This window comes from Oncorhynchus mykiss, chromosome 28, assembly GCF_013265735.2.
Source record: "Oncorhynchus mykiss isolate Arlee chromosome 28, USDA_OmykA_1.1, whole genome shotgun sequence".
Taxonomy (NCBI): domain Eukaryota; kingdom Metazoa; phylum Chordata; class Actinopteri; order Salmoniformes; family Salmonidae; genus Oncorhynchus; species Oncorhynchus mykiss.
In genome coordinates this window covers 23,314,460-23,333,173 of record NC_048592.1, presented here as the reverse complement: position 1 = coordinate 23,333,173, position 18,714 = coordinate 23,314,460, and the positions used below count along the sequence as shown (strand labels likewise).

Below are 18,714 nucleotides of genomic sequence, written 5' to 3'. Positions count from 1 at the left end.
AAAATACAGTGGGTGGTCCGCCCAGTTCTAACTAGTGTATTTAACAAGGTCTACCTACGGGTAGTGTATGCCCATGGGCGACTTGTCTTGGTTTCCCCCTTTTCCCACCAGCAACAAACAAACATCATAACCAAAACAATACTCACAGGGGATGACAAAGTGCTATGGAGGTGCTCAAACAAAAGAGAGGTTAAGACACAAAGAGAGAGTGAAACACAGAGATCTACATACATGGCATTTACAGAGAGATTGAGCTCTAGAGCAAACAAATGATGGGGTTTTTAAACCATGGGGAAGGAACTGTGATAGGGTAGGAAACAGGAGGAGGTGTGTCTTCTGATTGATGATTGATTGTTGACTGATTGGGGAGTGATGATTTTCACCTGTGAGGGGAGAAGGAGAGAAAAGAAACACACACACACACAGGATACACACACAGGAGAATGGTATCCGTAACACCTGTGAAGCCCTTTTTGTGCAAAGCAATGATGAAGGCACACGTTTCCTTGCAGGTAACCATGATTGACAGAGAAAGGACAAGGATTCCAAGCATCACCCTCCTTTTGTCTGTTATTTGAACTCAATCAGCATGACAGAGTGATCTCCAGCCTTGTCCTCGTCAACACTCACACCTGTGTTAACGAGAGAATCACTGACATGTCAGCTGGTCCTTTTGTGGCAGGGCTGAAATGCAGTGGAAATGTTTTTGGGGGATTCAGTTCCTTTTCATGGCAAAGAGGGACTTTGCAATTAATTGCAATTCAGCTGATCGCTCTTCATAACATTCTGGAGTATATGCAAATTGCCATCATACAAACTGAGGCAGCAGACTTTGTGAAAAACCTTTGGCCACGACTGTATATTCTGATTACAATTATCATGTCTCATTTTATTAGCTTCCAAAATGTAAGTAGATATATCTAGCTGTCCAATAACACATTCTGATTGAATGGCTTGTCCTGCACTTTGTAAAAACCTGCATGTTGGAAAAAGATCGTGGTTCCTTGCTATGTTTAGAAATGTTTAATACAAAGAGGACTGTCCACAAAAATAAGAGTTGAGTCTTCATTCAAAGGCAATGGCAGCTTTGAATACAAAGAGAACTGAGTTATTTAGCAAGAGTTCACCGAGATCAGTTATTTAAAGAGGACTATATGTGAAAATACCCTTAGATGCTTCATATGACTGAGTCAAGGGTAGAACATAGGCTTCCGCCCCAAATTGCACCCTATTCCTTATAGTTCACTACCTTTGATCATAGGGCTCTGGTCAAGAGGAGTGAACTATATCGGGACTATGGTGCCATTGGACGCACCCATGCTCTTGATTCTCCATTCTGTTGATCCATTCTCTTAGCACCCATGCTCTTCTAACCCATTAAGTTTCATGTCCATTTGTCCTGATGCCTCAAGCCTGTTTTTCTCTGCAGCTGTCATGTATGTGATGGGAGCCCTGGGTCCGGCTGCTGGGTACCTGCTAGGAGGAGTTCTCATCGGCTTCTACGTAGACCCCAAGACTGTGGTCAACATAGATCAGAGCGACCCTCGCTTTATTGGCAACTGGTAATGTTCCAGACTTTTCACTGAATATGTTAAATTATGAGATGAAATAAAGATATTAGCCATTTCCATGTTTGGTTGCCATATGTAAATATGATTGGATATATTAGACATGTACATGTTAGCTTGTCAAATGGTGTTGGACTTTGAAATGCGTATTACTATTGTAGTGTTCCATGGTGTGTTTAATGGGGGGCTTGTATGTTGTGGGAATGTGCTATTGAACTCAGTGCAGATAATAGGATAGGTTGTCTTCGACACACAGTAGTTGTATACATAATAAATACTGTACATTACACTGAACATACATGTAATTTTGTAACTAATATAGGGCCTAAGCTAAACCCTCCCTGCTCTCTCAGGTGGAGCGGATTCCTGCTCTGTTCTGTCGCTATGCTGCTGGTCATCTTCCCCATGTTTACCTTCCCCAAAAAGCTGCCTCCCAGAAACAAGAAGAAGAAGAAGAGGAAAAAGATCAGCCTGGACAACGTGTCCAGTGATGATGAGATCACCAAGGAGAAGACCAACAGCAAGAGCCAGACGGTTACATCGTCCATGGGCTTTGGGAAAGACATCAAAGGTATGCTATACAGAAAGCAGATGCGTTCCAAATGGCACCCAATTCTCTGCATCAGGGCTGTTCAATCCTGGTCTGAAACACTGTTTTCATCCTCTCCTTCTAATCAGGGACTAATTCAGACCTGGGACACCAGGTGAGTGTAATTAACTACCAGGTAGAAACAAAGTGTTTCAGCCATCCAGGACCAGAATTGAACAGCCCTATGTGCCCTTGTCAAATGAAGTGCACTATATATAGCTAGGCTAGGGTGCAATTTGGGCGGCTCACTGAGGCTATTATTTGAAGCAGGGATCTTAATGACTCTTGCCTCTCATACTATTACTGATGATCGTCTATCAGCGCTCGGCATGGTTTGTTGCTGCCACAGACTGATATATGTATATCTCTAGAGCTGCTGTCACACAAACAATCAAAGCTCATTGCCACTTGTTTTAATGTTCTAATAAAGTCCACTTCATTAAGCTACTACTGTATGGTGTTTCATACTAATCTGGGCAGGTGAAATGTAGTTCCTTTTAAGGTGATGCGTAATCTGAATAGGAAGTGAATTGCATTATACATAATCCTTTGTCTTCCTGGTGAGCAGATGTGCCCTAGGATAACTCCATAATATAATTGGACCTTCAGCCTTTGAGTCTGTCTGTGATGCTCATTTAGCTAACGTGCTGTGTTCTCTCTTTATATTTGTCTCTCAAACTTTCTCCCTCCCTCTCTTTCTCTCCCTCCCTGTCCCTGTGTAGAGCTGCCTAAGGCTGCAGTGAGGATCCTGAGTAATGTCACCTTCCTGTTTGTGAGCCTGTCCTACACTGCAGAGAGCGCCATCGTCACCGCCTTCATCACCTTCATACCAAAGTTCATAGAGTCGCAGTTCGGCATCCCAGCGTCCAGCGCTAGTATCTACACGGGTAAAGGTGCCCCTAGTATCTACATGGGTAAAGGCGCCCCTAGCATCTACACGGGTAAAGGCGCCCCTAGCATCTACACGGGTAAAGGTGCCCCTAGCATCTACACGGGTAAAGGCGCCCCTAGCAGCTACACGGGTAAAGGCGCCCCTAGCAGCTACACGGGTAAAGGCGCCCCTAGCAGCTACACGGGTAAAGGCGCCCCTAGCAGCTACACGGGTAAAGGCGCCCCTAGCAGCTACACGGGTAAAGGCGCCCCTAGCAGCTACACGGGTAAAGGCGCCCCTAGCAGCTACACGGGTAAAGGCGCCCCTAGCAGCTACACGGGTAAAGGCGCCCCTAGCAGCTACACGGGTAAAGGCGCCCCTAGCAGCTACACGGGTAAAGGCGCCCTTAGCAGCTACACGGGTAAAGGCGCCCCTAGCAGCTACACGGGTAAAGGCGCCCCTCTAACATTTCTCTAACTGTATCCAATTTAACTGTTCACCTGTACTAGAGTTGCACTCTGAAGCGCATAGCTTGGAATACAGGTCTGTTGGATCTAAATGACCTCCAGCTTCACCACAGAGAACAATTAGAAGTCAGAGCCTTCCCATTCCTCACAAGCACCTCAGTCTGGGACTCACTACTTGACCATGTCCCAGATGCCCCCTTTATTTGAGGGGGTGTCTTAATTAAAGCTCCCTTCACCACTCCCCTAGAAAGGAGTATCTACTCTGTAATGTGTACTTTGGATGGTGTGTTTGGAAGTGAACAGAAGGCCGAAGTAAATTCTGTTGCAGAATTGTATACGTGTAAATGTGAAACAGATTGCTGTGATCTAATCTTTCCGTTCTAGAGAACACCATTGACCATCTTTCTTGTGCTGGCCCAGGTGTGATCATCGTGCCCAGTGCTGGGGTGGGGATAGTCCTGGGGGGCTACATCATTAAGAAGCTGAAGTTGGGAGCCAGAGAGTCAGCCAAGCTGGCCATGATCTGTAGTGGGGTCTCTCTGCTCTGCTTCTCTACTCTGTTCATAGTGGGATGTGAGAGCATCAACCTGGGAGGCATCAACATTCCATACACCACTGGGTAAGATGCAGACCGCCCTCCTTTCTTTCCTTCACTCAATATCACTCCCTGAATATTTTGATTCTTTCTCTGCAAACATTCCAGCCTCCAAAAACCAATATCAAAGAATTAAGCAATGTGAGGATTTTTTGTTTGTTTGTATACTCAGCAGTGTGCGTGCATTTGTGGTGAAGGACATGATAAAGGCAGAAGGCCCCTGTGGCTGTCACCAGACTGAACAACTTTGATGCATGAAACTGTTATCTAGAATTTGAGGCTGATCGATATGCAATTTTTGGGTCTGGTACTGATTTTAGGAAGGCAAAAGTCACTGATTACCGATATCTGCCGATTTTATATCGTTTTTTAGAGGTGGAATAAAAGACAAATTGACACATTGTGCTCAAAAGGATTAACAAGATACTCTAAATTATGATGATTTATTTAAGCACATTTTATTTGTGGTTTAACATGAAGAAACTATATCCTCTATAAATACAACCCTTGTTTAGTTTACCTTCTTGGGGACCATGTAAAAATGTGTATATCGATGGAAGTGGATAAGAAGTATGCAAAAGTGTTTGTGCTAAACTACCACAAGGGGTATCTGACTGACAAATTCCATTTTGTCTCAAGGTAAATCTGAAACTACACCGTTCACAAATAATTGAGTAGATTTACTACAGCGTTTACAACAGTCGAAGGTCATGTAAACAAACACTTGATGACACCTCAGTGGTTATGACAAGCACAAGCTTGTCTTACAGAAAGCACATAATAATTACACTGTTATTCAATATAAAATATATTGGCTAGATTTCGACTTCAAATTGCATGTGCCGATGACAGAAAACGTTTATGCAGCCAAATGCTTGTCGCTCTGGTTTTAGTCACACATTCTAATTTAGCTAGCTAACATTAGCTTCTTTGATCTGCGCCAACTGTCTTGCTGTTTGCAGATTGTATATTTCAGGAAAAACTAACCAAATAAGCCCACTAGATAACATAATGGGGCCCAGAAAGTAACAGCATAGATATGTATTACTAACCCAAGATGCTGTACTTCATCTGTATTGTTTAGTGGGAGAAAATTAGGCATAGAGGGCAGAACAAGCAAGGATGTGGGCAAAGTCAAGCATGAGCTAGCGAGACCCGATTGGCGTGTTGTAGGGTGTCTTTGCATTTTTCCGTTAGGGAAAAGCGTTATGTTCGTAACAGATTCTAGTTTTGGGAACTGAGAAATGTATTGATTTGTTTCACTGATTGCGAAAATGAGCATAATATCGGCCAAGTTTCATGTAGTTCCATCCTCTCCTACTACCTGCTACTGGACTTCCACTACTACAGTGTTCTTTTTGTATCAAGGACGAGTGTTCACTTTGGCACCAGTTCAGTGTTAGCTTAGCTTGCTAGCTTGCAACATGTGCCAACTACCTTTCTAGCTAGCTTACATGAACTAAGTGAGAATGTGCTGAGGACAGGCCTGCTTGCTTGGTGACAAATACATTTAGATTATTTACTTATTCAAATCCGCTGGCTGTGGCAAGCTGCTCATCGTCAAACCACCATGCCTAGTCTCTCTCACAGTGTGACCTAGAGCTGAATGTTGTTCAATGAGCAGCTGGTAGAGCGCCCTCTTCAGGCAAACAGTTAACATTTTAAAAAATTACCGCAGATTAGTTTATTATATACATATAATACCGGCGCTTTATCTGTTGAATAAAGATCGACACAAATATCTCAATGAAAGGCTAGTATCAGACGATTTTAATATCGGTGAACCGATTTATCGGTGGGGCTCGATCTAGAAGGGAACTCTTTTCTGCATTCCTGGGGACTTGTCTCCTCTTATGTCCAACCACTGGTGCATCCCAAATGCCACCCTATTCCCATTTAGTGCACTACTTTTGACTAGGACCCATTTGTTCCTGATCCAATTGATTTGTTCATCCCTCCCTGATACAACAATTGCAGATAGTGGGGCAAAAAAAGTATTTAGACAGCCACCAATTGTGCAAGTTCTCCCACTTAAAAAGATGAGAGGCCTGTAATTTTCATCATAGGTACACTTCAATTATGTCAGACAAAATGAGAGAAAAAAATGAGAGAAAATCACATTGTAGGATTTTTAATGAATTTATTTGCAAATGATGGTGGAAAATAAGTATTTGGTCAATAACAAAAGTTTCTCAATACTTTGTTATATACCCTTTGTTGGAAATGACCGAGGTCAAACGTTTTCTGTAAGTCTTCACAAGGTTTTCACACACTGTTGCTGGTATTTTGGCCCATTCCTCCATGCAGATCTCCTCTAGTGCAGTGATGTTTTGGGGCTGTTGCTGGGCAACACGGACTTTCAACTCCCTCCAAAGATTTTCTATGGGGTTGAGATCTGGAGACTGGCTAGGCCACTCCAGGACCTTGAAATGCTTCTTATGAAGCCACTCCTTTGTTGCCCGGGCGGTGTGTTTGGGATCATTGTCATGCTACATTTAATCTTCAATGCCCTTGCTGATGGAAGGAGGTTTTCACTCAAAATCTCACGATACATGGCCCCATTCATTCTTTCCTTTACATGGATCAGTCGTCCTGGTCCCTTTGCAGGAAAACAGCCCCAAAGCATGATGTTTCCACCCTCATGCTTCACAGTAGGTATGGTGTTCTTTGGATGCAACTCAGCATTCTTTGTCCTCCAAACACAACGAGTTGAGTTTTTACCAAAAAGTTATATTTTGGTTTCATCTGACCATATGACATTCTCCCAATCTTCTTCTGGATCATCCAAATGCTCTCTAGCAAACTTCAGAAAGGCCTGGACATGTACTGGCTTAAGCAGGGGGACACGTCTGGCACTGCAGGATTTGAGTCCCTGGCGGCGTAGTGTGTTACTGATGGTAGGCTTTGTTACTTTCTGCAGGTCATTCACTAGGTCCCCCCGTGTGGTTCTGGGATTTTTGCTCACCATTCTTGTGATCATTTTGACCCCACGGGGTGAGATCTTGCGTGGAGCCCCAGATCGAGGGAGATTATCAGTGGTCTTGTATGTCTTCCATTTCCTAATAATTGCTCCCACAGTTGATTTCTTCAAACCAAGCTGCTTACCTATTGCAGATTCAGTCTTCCCAGCCTGGTGCAGGTCTACAATTTTGTTTCTGGTGTCCTTTGACTGCTCTTTGGTCTTGGCCATAGTGGAGTTTGGAGTGTGACTTGTTTGAGGTTGTGGACAGGTGTATTTTATACTGATAAGTTCAAACAGGTGCCATTAATACAGGTAACGAGTGGAGGACAGAGGAGCCTCTTAAAGAAGTTACAGGTCTGTGAGAGCCAGAAATCTTGCTTGTTTGTAGGTGACCAAATACTTATTTTCCACCATAATTTGCAAATAAATTCATAAAAAATCCTACAATGTGATTTTCAGGATTTTTTTCCCTCATTTTGTCTGTCATAGTTGAAGTGTACCTATGATGATAAATTACAGGCCTCTCATCTTTTTAAGTGGGAGAACTTGCACAATTGGTGGCTGACTAAATACTTTTTTGCCCCTCTGTATAAGTGCCCTTATTATGGGAAATGTCAGTGTAAATGTGCCGATTTGAATAGCAGCACGGTAAGATATTCTGACTTAATATTATGTTTAATCAGTCTTCGGATAAAGCTCTGATGGACATTTTCCTCTAAGGGTATTTTGGTCTCTTCATCCCTCTCCCTTTCTCTCTCACCACCTCTTGCTTTATCTCCCTCTTCCTATACTCCCCCCCCTTCATCTCCCTCCCCTTCCCTATACTCTGTCTCTATCAATAATATATCTCTCTCCCTCTCCTCAGTCCTACTCTGACCATGACCCATCGTAACCTGACTGGAGGGTGTAACGTGAACTGTGGCTGTAAGATCCATGAGTATGCGCCAGTCTGTGGTTCTGATGGCATCACATACTTTAACCCCTGCCTGGCAGGCTGTAGCAGTGTGGGCAACGACAGCAAAGGAGTGAGTCACGACAGTAGGGTTGCAAAATGTTAACTTAATGATAACCAGGTTTTCCTGGATTTCCTACTTATTCCCTCTAGATTCCAGAAATATTCCAAATAGGATATCTGAGAATTTGGGGAAAGTTACACAACTTTGCAACCTAAAGCTAACCCTAAGGGCTCAGACACACCAATAGTGTTTGCTGGCCAAGAGTACTTAGCACCTCTGAACGTAGTTTACAAACCAAGTGCTCACCGATTTTACGTGTGGAATCGTGTGGAAAATGTCGGCAGTGAGATGTCCACAGCGGGTGGTCCCTAAAACACAGTGAGCTGAACGATCGGCAGATCAACTTTCAGAGTTATGTGTGTGTGAGAGCATTAAAGCTAAGGCCAGGAGTTCTTCTTGGCCATCATGACTTAACCAGTAAAAACTACACTGTTAGGCCTAGTTATAGCTAACTGTCACGAACCGGCTCGAAGTTCGTAACAAAAGGGAGACAATGTGGAGACAAGGAATAACAAAATATATTTACTAAATAAAGTCAACTAAATACAATGTGTGTGTGTAATCGGTAATCTGTAGTGTAAGTGAGTTTTTGCATGCATAAATGTGATAATGTGACGTTCACATCTATAGTACAATAAGATGAGCTGAGTGTGATGCTTTGTGTCCCTCCCTCCCTTTCTCAGATCCGGAACTACGCAGACTGTGCGTGTGTCCAGAGCAGGCAGGTCATCACCCCCTCCTCCAACGGCCAGGGCAACCAGCTGCAGCTGGTCATCGTCAAGACCTACCTGAATGAGAACGGCTACGCCGTGTCTGGGAAATGTGACCGCACCTGCAGCACACTCATCCCCTTCCTCATCTTCCTCTTCATCGTCACACTCATAACCGCCTGCGCTCAACCCTCCGCCATTATCGTCACTCTCAGGTATAGACCAAAAGAAAGCACACTTGCAGTGCATTCGGATAGTATTCAGACCCATTCACTTTTTCCACATTTTGTTACGTTACAGCCTTATTCTAAAATTGATTTAAATACATTTTGTTCCTCATCAATCTACACACAATACCCGATAATGACAAAGCGAAAATATAACAAAAACAGAACTTATTTACATAAGTATTCAGACCCTCTGAAATTGAGCTCAGGTGCATCCTGTTTCCATTGATCATCCTTGATGTTTCTACAACTTGATTGAAGTCCACCTGTGGTAAATTCAATTGATTTGACATGATTTGGAAAGACACACCTGTCTATATAAATTCCCACAGTTGACGGTGCATGTCAGAGCAAAAACCAAGCCATGAGGTCAAAGGAATTATCCATAGCGTTCCGAGACAGGATTATGTCGAGGCGCAGATCTGGGGAAGGTTAACAAAAAATGTTTGCAGCATTGAAGGTCCCCAAGAACAGAGTGGCCTCCATCATTCTTAAATGGAAGAAGTTTGGAACCACCAAGACTCTTCCTAGACCCGGCCGCCCGGCCATACTGAGCAATCGAGGAAGAAGGGCCTTGTTCATGGAGGTGATCAACAACCCGATGGTCACTCTGACAGAGTTCCTCTTTTGGAGATGGGAGAACCTTCCAGAAGGACAACCATCTCTGAAGCCCTCCACCAATCAGACAGAAGCCACTCTTCAGTAAAAGGCACGACAGCCCACTTGGAGTTTGCCAAAAGGCACCTAAAGGACTCTCATACCATGAGAAACAAGATTCTCTGGGGACTATTTCATCCATTTTAGAAGGCTGTAACTTAACAACATGTTGAAAAGGTCAAGGGGTCTAATTACTGTCCGGATGCACTGTATAGACACACCTATTTTGTAAGGGTTGAGATATGGACCCATCCCGGTACAAAACAAAATATACAAACAAGAAGTTGTGTGAAGTAGTTGTATTGTGAGCACTCTTCTCTTCACGGTTTCATCCCTTTTTTCTCTCTAGATCAGTAGAAGAGCAGGAGAGACCCTTTGCACTTGGGATGCAGTTTGTTCTCCTCAGGACCCTTGGTGAGGGATGCAGCTTGGCTAACCAGTGAAATACACTGAATACAGTCGTGCCATTCTGAGAGGTTGTTTTTTTTTAGTTAAGTGTGATCTGACTCTCTCCATGAGGAGTAGTTGAAGGGGAATGTCATTTGGGAAAACCCATTTCCTGTCAGAGTATTACTAAGAGGAAAAGGAATTTAAAAATATTCTCTGCATTTTGAGACATGTATTGGTGATAGGGCTGTCAAAGTTAATGTGTTAATTAACTTTTTAGATTTTTTTCACACCTTTCACTTTGGAATGGTGGGCCGCTGCTGTTAAATGAATGTAGGGTAAACACTGGAGTCTCTTGTGATGCTTAAACCATCCACTCTGCACTCAGCTTTCAGCAACAAAGTGGAAGGAAAACTTAGTTTTACCATTAACACTTTCCCAGGTGTTTAAGTTAACTGCAAAAAACGTAATTTGCACAGAAGTAGCTAGCCAGTTATGTTAACATTAGTTATGCTAACCAAACAAGAATGTTTACAATGCCATGGCTTAATGCCTCTAGATTCAACACAATGATTTTAATCAGAAAATAACTTCTATTCCATATAGCTACAGTTTTTGTTGTAGGTCTCATTTCAAAAGATGAAAACCAATTATCCCAACTCTATTGTAGTAGCAGCTTGTGACGAGTTTGTTGGACATGGATAAGAACTAGCCAAGGCTAGATCTAATATATATTACGATTATTATATTATATCCGTGTATATATATATATATATATATATATTTTTTTTTTTTTACCTTTTATTTATTAACTAGAAAAGTCAGTTAAGAAAATAACAAATTATTATTTACAATGATGTCCCACCCTGGCCAAACACTCCCCTAACCCAGACGACACTGGGCCAATTGTGCACCACCATATGGGACTTCCGATCACGGCCGGTTATGATACAGCCCAGGATCGAACCAGGTTCTGTAGTGACGCCTCTAGCACTGTGATGCAGTGCCTTAGACCGCTGCGCTACTCTGGAGCCCAAGCTGTATGATATTTGACATTCTTTTATATCGGACCAAGCTGAGTTTTTATTTTGTTTCCTAACCCTATAATCAAAATATATTACACCTACCGCCCAATGGAATGAGTTCTAAATTGAATCTCTTTTAAATAGGGTCAAATTTGAACAATTTCTCAAATAAATTAATACAGAAACCTCTGCGATCATCTAGCTACATTTAAAAAAAATATCTTTAACTGCCCTAATTGCTGATATTTAATATCTCAAGATCAAGTTCAAAACTTACTGTAACTAGGCTGAAGATATTAGGTTTTTGAAATGGGAATATGTGTTTGGCTTCTTGCTCTGAAAGATGTTCTTCCTTCCCCTCAGCCTACATACCTATACCAAACTTACTTCTGCTGTGTTCTAACTATTCCTCTCCTCTCTCCCCAGCCTATATCCCTACTCCCATCTACTTTGGGGCGGTGATCGACACCACCTGTATGCTGTGGCAGCAGGACTGTGGCGTCCACGGCTCCTGCTGGGAGTACGACGTCACTTCCTTCCGCTTCGTCTACTTCGGCCTGGCTGCCAGCCTCAAGTTCATTGGCTTCATCTTTATCTTCCTCACCTGGTACTCCATCAAGTACAAGGAAGAGCGTCTGGAGCGCTGGCTGAAACACCTCTCGCCCATGGACACGGTCAGCGACCTCATCTGCCACGCCGGGGGTCACAAGGGGCACGCCCGTACCCGCTCCTGTCCCGTAAATATACCACGCAACGAACCTCCCATCATCCCCATCCTCAACAGGGGCCTCAGCAGCCAGAGCTGCCCGGGAAACAGCCTGAAGAGCCTGAAAGCAATAACCCCGCCGGCCCCTCGCCCTCCCACTCGCTCTCTAGAACAGGTGTCTGCCCGTATCTGAGTGCTGGGTGTTGTTTCCAACCATCTCCAGCCCTCCCTGCTAGCCACAGTCTGCAATGTGTACCTTTCTCATTCTGGTTCTCACTTGTATAGTATTATAGTGTGTAAACACACACACACAGGCACTGGATGTCACTCAAACAGTCAGCGGTTGGTCAACACGTATACAGGAAGACACTGGGATGGGTACCTCGACTTAGCTAATCTCCTCTTCCTTCTGCCTAGTATGTTAGTTTGCTTTTTCGTTTTCATCATGTAAGTGAATGTTTATTTCCCTGCATATCATTTCTTTAGAAAATTGCAAGTGTGATCTTAATGATGGTATTATGGGATGGTGCTATGTGAAAATGACATTAATAATATCCTACATTGCTCAGTTTTATTGTTAATTCTGAGACTTCAGCAGGATGAGGTAAGAAGCTTGGCCGGCTAGCACAACTAAATCCTGTACTATGCAAGGTCTTTTTGCCCTATTATACAATGGCTAGCAGTATTAAAGGCACACAGTGAGTGTTGCCTTCCTTCCCATACAATGTGCAAACGTCATTCAGCATTGCCCTATACCTGCGTGTAATGATGACTGGTTGACTTGGAAAGGATATTATTGAAACATTTGGAATTGGTACTTCTTCTCCTGTATTCTGTGGCAACCTCAGACAGGCCCACAAATACTTCCCTTGCTGTAGTTGTAGTTCAGACAGTTGGCTTGCATCCTAAATGGTTCCCTAATACCTATATAGTGCAATACATTTGACAAGTGCTCATATGCCTTTGGTCAAAAGTAGTGCACTACATGGGGAATAGGGTGCCATTTGGCATGCATACAATGTTTTAACCAACCAGACCCCCTGCTGGCTCTGGTGGAGAAGTCCAGACCATTGCTGCTGGTGCCAAGAGACTGATGTGCTTCCCATGATCAGCTAAACCACACACCACTCTTTCACATAAGTTATTGTCAGTATTTTAGTGGCCTGTCAGACTTCACCTCACTTTTGAATGAAGCCTAGGAGTCTGAGGCTATCAGTTTAGTTCAGTCTGTCTGTACCACACCAAGCATGAGTAAAAGGTATGGATGTATAAATGTAATGCATATACCAGTAGCGCTCCCATGTACTGTGTAACCGAGCCACATTATCATTTTTAAACAATACTCTTTAGGGAATTAGTATAAAGTCCAACTACTCAGTATGTCTACCATACAGCATGTGCTACTGAACCACTGTCGGTGATATCAATCATGGCTTCTGAGGTTGTTTTGTCTTTTGGTGTAACCCTTTTTTACTAAGTCAGACTAATTGTTTAAACAGTGCTAAGTCGAGTTTAGGGCTGTGAGTTACTAAACTCCCACAGCTCAGTAATCAATAAGATTACATGGATGGGGGGGGGGCCTGATTCTAGATCACCACTTCTACTTTAAGACTTGATACAGAAGGCCCATGAGCTGGAGGGCAACAAGATTGTTGAAACATTCAGGTAGCTTGTGGGTGTAACATGCAATATTCAAGTACGTATTGCTGTTAGTTTTGCAGGGTGTTTGAGGACACCTGCTGGTCAGATGTAGTAAGCAATATTGTAGAAAGACAAATTAAACTAGTGTTTTCCAAAGTGAAATAACTAGGCAATTATTTGGTGGAATAATCAATATTTTCAGTTCAATCTAACACTTTAATGTTGGGAGTTAAATTGTGTTTTTCTATGTACCTATGTTGAGTTTGGGCAGTTGGGACAGCACTTACATGATACAATGTGGCAGTTGGGTTAGAGTTAATAGCATTAAAAGCTCTGATTTGAGTTGCCTTTGGGATATTATACTGAACTAAAATATAAATGCAACAAATGAAAATCAGATTTAGTCACATACTTACTTACGAGTCCTTAACCAACAATGCAGTTCAAGAAATGGAGTTAAGAAAATATTGACTAAATAAACTCAAGTAAAAAATAAAAACATGCAACAATTTCAACGATTCTACTGAGTTACAGTTCATATAAGAAAATTAGTCAACTTAAATAAATTCATTATGCGGTAATCTATGGATTTAACATGACTGGGCAGGGGCACAGCCATGGGTTCGCCTGGGAGGGAATAGGCCCACCCACTGGGGAGCCAGGCCCAGCCAGTCAGAATGAGTTTTCCCCCATGAAAGGGCTTTATTACAGACCCATACTCCTCGGTTTCATCAGCTGCCCGGATGGCTGGTTTCAGACGATTCCGCAGGTGTAGAAGCCGAATGTGGACGTCCTGTGCTGGCGTGGTTACACGTGGTCTGTGGTTGTGAGGCTGGTCGGAGGTACTGCCAAATTCTCTAAAATGACATTGGAGGCATCTTATGGTAGAGAAATTAACATCCAATTCTCTGGCAACAGCTGTGGTGGACATTCCTGCAGTCAGCATGTCAATTGCACGCTCCTTTCCCTTGTTAGGCCGGTTGTCCCCAGCACAGGGTGCACCTGGGTAATGATCATGCTGTTTAATCAGCTTCTTGATATGCCACATCTGTAAGGTGGATAGATTATTTTAACAAAGGAGAAATGCTCACTAACAGGGATGTAAACAAATATGTGCACAACATTTGAGAGAGAAGCTTTTTGTGCATATGGAACATTTCTGTGATCTTATTTCAGCCCATGAAACATGGTACCGACACATTACATGTTGCGTTTTGTATTTTTGTTCAGTATATAAGATGTTGCCGGTTTTAATATGGAAAGTTACCATAGCTCTTTATAACTGAATGATTAAGTGATTTTTAAATGATTAAACTGACATTGCAATGTTATTCTAGATGACCATGTATCTGCCAATAGTAGTGACAGACAGGCTAATTGATGTTAATAATTTTCAGTACTCAGTGGAAAAATACACTAAAGGATAGAAATCACAATTCTTAGTCAAACATTACGTATTCTTTCACATGAAATGCAGTGTATGTAGTGCGCATTTAGGCGCAAATATATTATATTTCTAGCGACATTTTGAATCAAGGATGCTAACTTTAGTGTTATTGAATCCAATGTTAGTGAAAGGCTACATTATGTTATGTTTCAGTGCCTACTTTTCCTACTCGTTGATTACAGTTGAGATGGATTAATACGCCAGTTGTTTATTTAACCTTTTTATGCCATTTTTTTTTATTTGGAGATTCTGAACTGCTCTTGACTTCAAGTAATGACACTAAATGATATGACTGACTGACTGAAGAATTTAACTCTTGGGCTTTTTGTTTACTTGCTGCTATCAATAGACCATTTCAACCTGTACCTACAGTACCAGGATGTTTGCTGCAGAATTCCAGTAATCTTGTGATACTCACCCTCAAACCAACTGTTCCTCTGGAGCGAGAAGCTCTCTGTTACCTCCTTGTGTAGTGCTGTCATTGTATGTGGCATAAAACGAGGACTTGACCTGGATGCTACGATAGACTATTTCAGGTAGATTGTAGTTGTATCTTCTTTGTCAGTATTGTATTTATTTCAATTCAAATTAGTGTTTAATGACAAGTTAATGCCTCAATTATATGGTCAACATCATCATAGGAAGAAAATGGTCAATTGTTTGCAGACACACTGTTTACAAATGCCTTGGATACTTGACCTCTGTCAATAAAAATGTGACAAATAAACCAATCCTGTGTATTGAAATGTGATTTTTGACTGATGCAACAAAAAGCCTGGGAGGTTGTTAATGAAGAGCTTGTTGGAGCAGGTAATAAAGATAACATTTTGTCATGATTGAAGCTGGTCATGAGTCCCAAATGGTAACCTAATCCCTACACAATGCACTACTTTTTGACCCGTGGACCCTCAAAAGTAGTGCAGTATATAGGTAGGATATACGGTACCATTTGGAATCCACACACTGTCTGGGACTGTGGGCTGTCTTCTTCCATTGACCCTGACAGCTAAGCATGTAATGATGAATGATACATTTTTAATGGGGCTTGCAAATATAGTCACAAATTTAAATATTGTAAAAAGTATTATTCTTTAGAACTCTATTTTTCATACACTGTTTAAGCTAGAAACATCATTCACACTTAAAGAGCAGACCGGTCAGGATTGAGATGTTGTATACCAAATCAAATTTTATTTGTTACATACACATGGTTAGCAGATGTTAATGCGAGTGTAGCGAAATGCTTGTGCTTCTAGTTCCGACAAAGCAGTAATAACCAACGAGTAATCTAGCTAACAATTCCAAAACTACTACCTTATACACACAAGTGTAAAGGGATAAAGAATATGTACATAAAGATATATGAATGAGTGATGGTACAGAGCGGCATAGGCAAGATGGCGTAGATGGTATCGAGTACAGTATATACATATGAGATGAGTATGTAAACAAAGTGGCATAGTTTAAAGTGGGCTAGTGATACATGTATTACATAAAGATGCAGTAGATGATATAGAGTACAGTATATACGTATACATATGAGATAAATAATGTGAGGTATGTAAACCTATTAAGTAGCATTGTTGAAAGTGGCTAGTGATATATTTTACATCAATTCCCATTATTAAAGTGGCTGAAGTTGAGTCAGTGTGTTGGCAGCAGCCACTCAATGTTAGTGGTGGCTGTTTAACAGTCTGATGGCCTTGAGATAGAAGCTGTTTTTCAGTCTCTCGGTCCCAGCTTTGATGCACCTGTACTGACCTCGCCCTCTGGATGATAGCGGGGTGAAAGGGCAGTGGCTCGGGTGGTTGTTGTCCTTGATGATCTTTATGGCCTTCCTGTGACATCGGGTGGTGTAGGTGTCCTGGAGGGCAGGTAGTTTGCCCCCGGTGATGCGTTGTGCAGACCTCACTACCCTCTGGAGAGCCTTACGGTTGTGGGCGGAGCAGTTGCCGTACCAGGCGGTGATACAGCCCGACAGGATGCTCTCGATTGTGCATCTGTAGAAGTTTGTGAGTGCTTTTGGTGACAGGCCGAATTTCTTCAGCCTCCTGAGGTTGAAGAGGCGCTGCTGCGCCTTCTTCACGATGCTGTCTGTGTGGGTGGACCAATTCAGTTTGTCTGTGATGTGTACGCCGAGGAACTTAAAACATACTACCCTTTTGATAACGTGTACTTTTTAAACTATTACTTTTTGTGTCTTTGTCCGTCTCTATTCACTCCAATGGGATGTATTCAACATTCTAAAGCTTCAACTGTTAACTTCTAACATTCTATTCACTGTAAACAAAGTAACTTTTATTTTTACCGTCCCTTTTCTCCCTAATTTAGATCTCGTCTCATCGCTGCAACTCTCCGAAGAGCTCGGAAGGCGAAGGTCGAGTCATGCGTCCTCCGAAACATGACCCGCCAAACCCTGCTTCTTAACACCCACCCGCTTAACTCGGAAGCCAACCGCACCAATGTGTCGGAGGAAACCCCGTTAAACTGACGACCAAGATCAGCCTGCAGGCAACCGGCCCGCCACAAGGAGTCACTAGAGCGCAATGAGCCAAGTTAAGCCCCGCGGGCCAAACCCTCCACTAACCCTTGACAACACTGGGCCAATTGTGCACCTCCCTATGGGACTCCCGATCATGCCGGTTGTGATACAGCACGGGATCGAACCCAGGTCTGTAGTGATGCATTTAGCACTGCGATGCAGACCGCTGTGTCACTCGGGAGGCCAACAATGTAACTTATGACACAAATCAGTTCATTTTGACAACTTCTCCAAGAAATTATACAGAAACGTAGGGCATCCAGAAGTCTTAGTCTACTTTTATCCTATTCAAAATTGAAATCAGAACAGAAATATCTTCTATAAATCAAATGATACAGCCTATTTTAGTAACTACAACTTATTTTCTCTCAACTTTTACAAACAACTGAAATGTTGACCAAAAAATCAGAACATAAATATATTCTACCAATCAAACTATATGTTGCCTGAAGAGTTAAGCAAAGTTGGTAGAATCCTAGTCAAACTGATCCACAGCTCTAATAGCTGCCAAAAGAGGGGAACGCATTTTGTAATTTGGGCAGTGCTTGACTTGGGCAGGAGCTCACCGGCACCTCAAATTTTCCACTGCTTGAGTTCGTTCCCCTTGTAGAATATTAGATCATACGTATTGTGGAGCTCCTGCACCTAAATATAAACAGTACTGGCACCTGAAACTAGTACAAGCACCTATTTCAGTCCAAGTCAAGCACTGCATTTGGGTGAATTATTCCTTTAAGCTCCTATTTAATGGGAGTTATATTTTATTTGATAGGAGATGATTTAAACTGTATGGGTTTTCAAGGCAGTTTTCTTTGGACAGTGTGTAAATGTGTAATATATGTTGTTTTTCTGGATATAATACAGTGAAGCTTAATGTTGGAACATTGATCAAACTGGACATTGGTGATCCACAGTGGTGCAAAAGTTTTTGGTGTCCCTAGCTCTTGAGAACCCAAGGGGTACCAAGTGGCTTACAGCCAGTCCCCCTCTTGGGTTCTCAACTGAAGGTATGGACCACTGCTGGCTCCATTTGAATTACAATCCAGAAGCTCTGTTTTAATGTTTATAAATGTCTTGCTCATATGAAAGTTAAGTTCCAAATGTTTCCAAAACCGTATAGCCAGCGTCGGGGGATTTGCCTCAGTCAGCAGCATATAGACAAAGATGTTTTTATAACTAACCCTCTGTGATATAGCTATGTGGAATGACCCAATGTAAAGCAATGGCATAGGAGTAAATCCCCCCCCCCCCCCAACCGGCAGAAACAAGATTTCATTGCTGACGTAAGTGACGGAATGACGTTA

At 42.4% G+C, this 18,714-nt stretch overlaps 1 protein-coding gene across 2 annotated transcripts in view; it reads left to right on the top strand.

The window, feature by feature from the left end:
• The window catches only part of LOC110508185 (solute carrier organic anion transporter family member 5A1-like), a 35,588-nt gene extending 19,989 nt beyond the window's left edge, over positions 1–15,599 (top strand). For both annotated transcript variants that reach the window (XM_036966466.1, XM_036966465.1), the window contains exons 3-10: positions 1,430–1,562; positions 1,922–2,139; positions 2,880–3,044; positions 3,916–4,114; positions 7,918–8,077; positions 8,752–8,993; positions 10,012–10,076; positions 11,501–15,599. In XM_036966466.1, coding sequence (XP_036822361.1) covers positions 1,430–1,562; positions 1,922–2,139; positions 2,880–3,044; positions 3,916–4,114; positions 7,918–8,077; positions 8,752–8,993; positions 10,012–10,076; positions 11,501–11,973 — 1,655 coding nt within the window. In that variant the 3' untranslated portion in view covers positions 11,974–15,599. The remainder of the gene's footprint in view (positions 1–1,429; positions 1,563–1,921; positions 2,140–2,879; positions 3,045–3,915; positions 4,115–7,917; positions 8,078–8,751; positions 8,994–10,011; positions 10,077–11,500) is intronic.
• Positions 15,600–18,714: the final 3,115 nt, after the last annotated feature.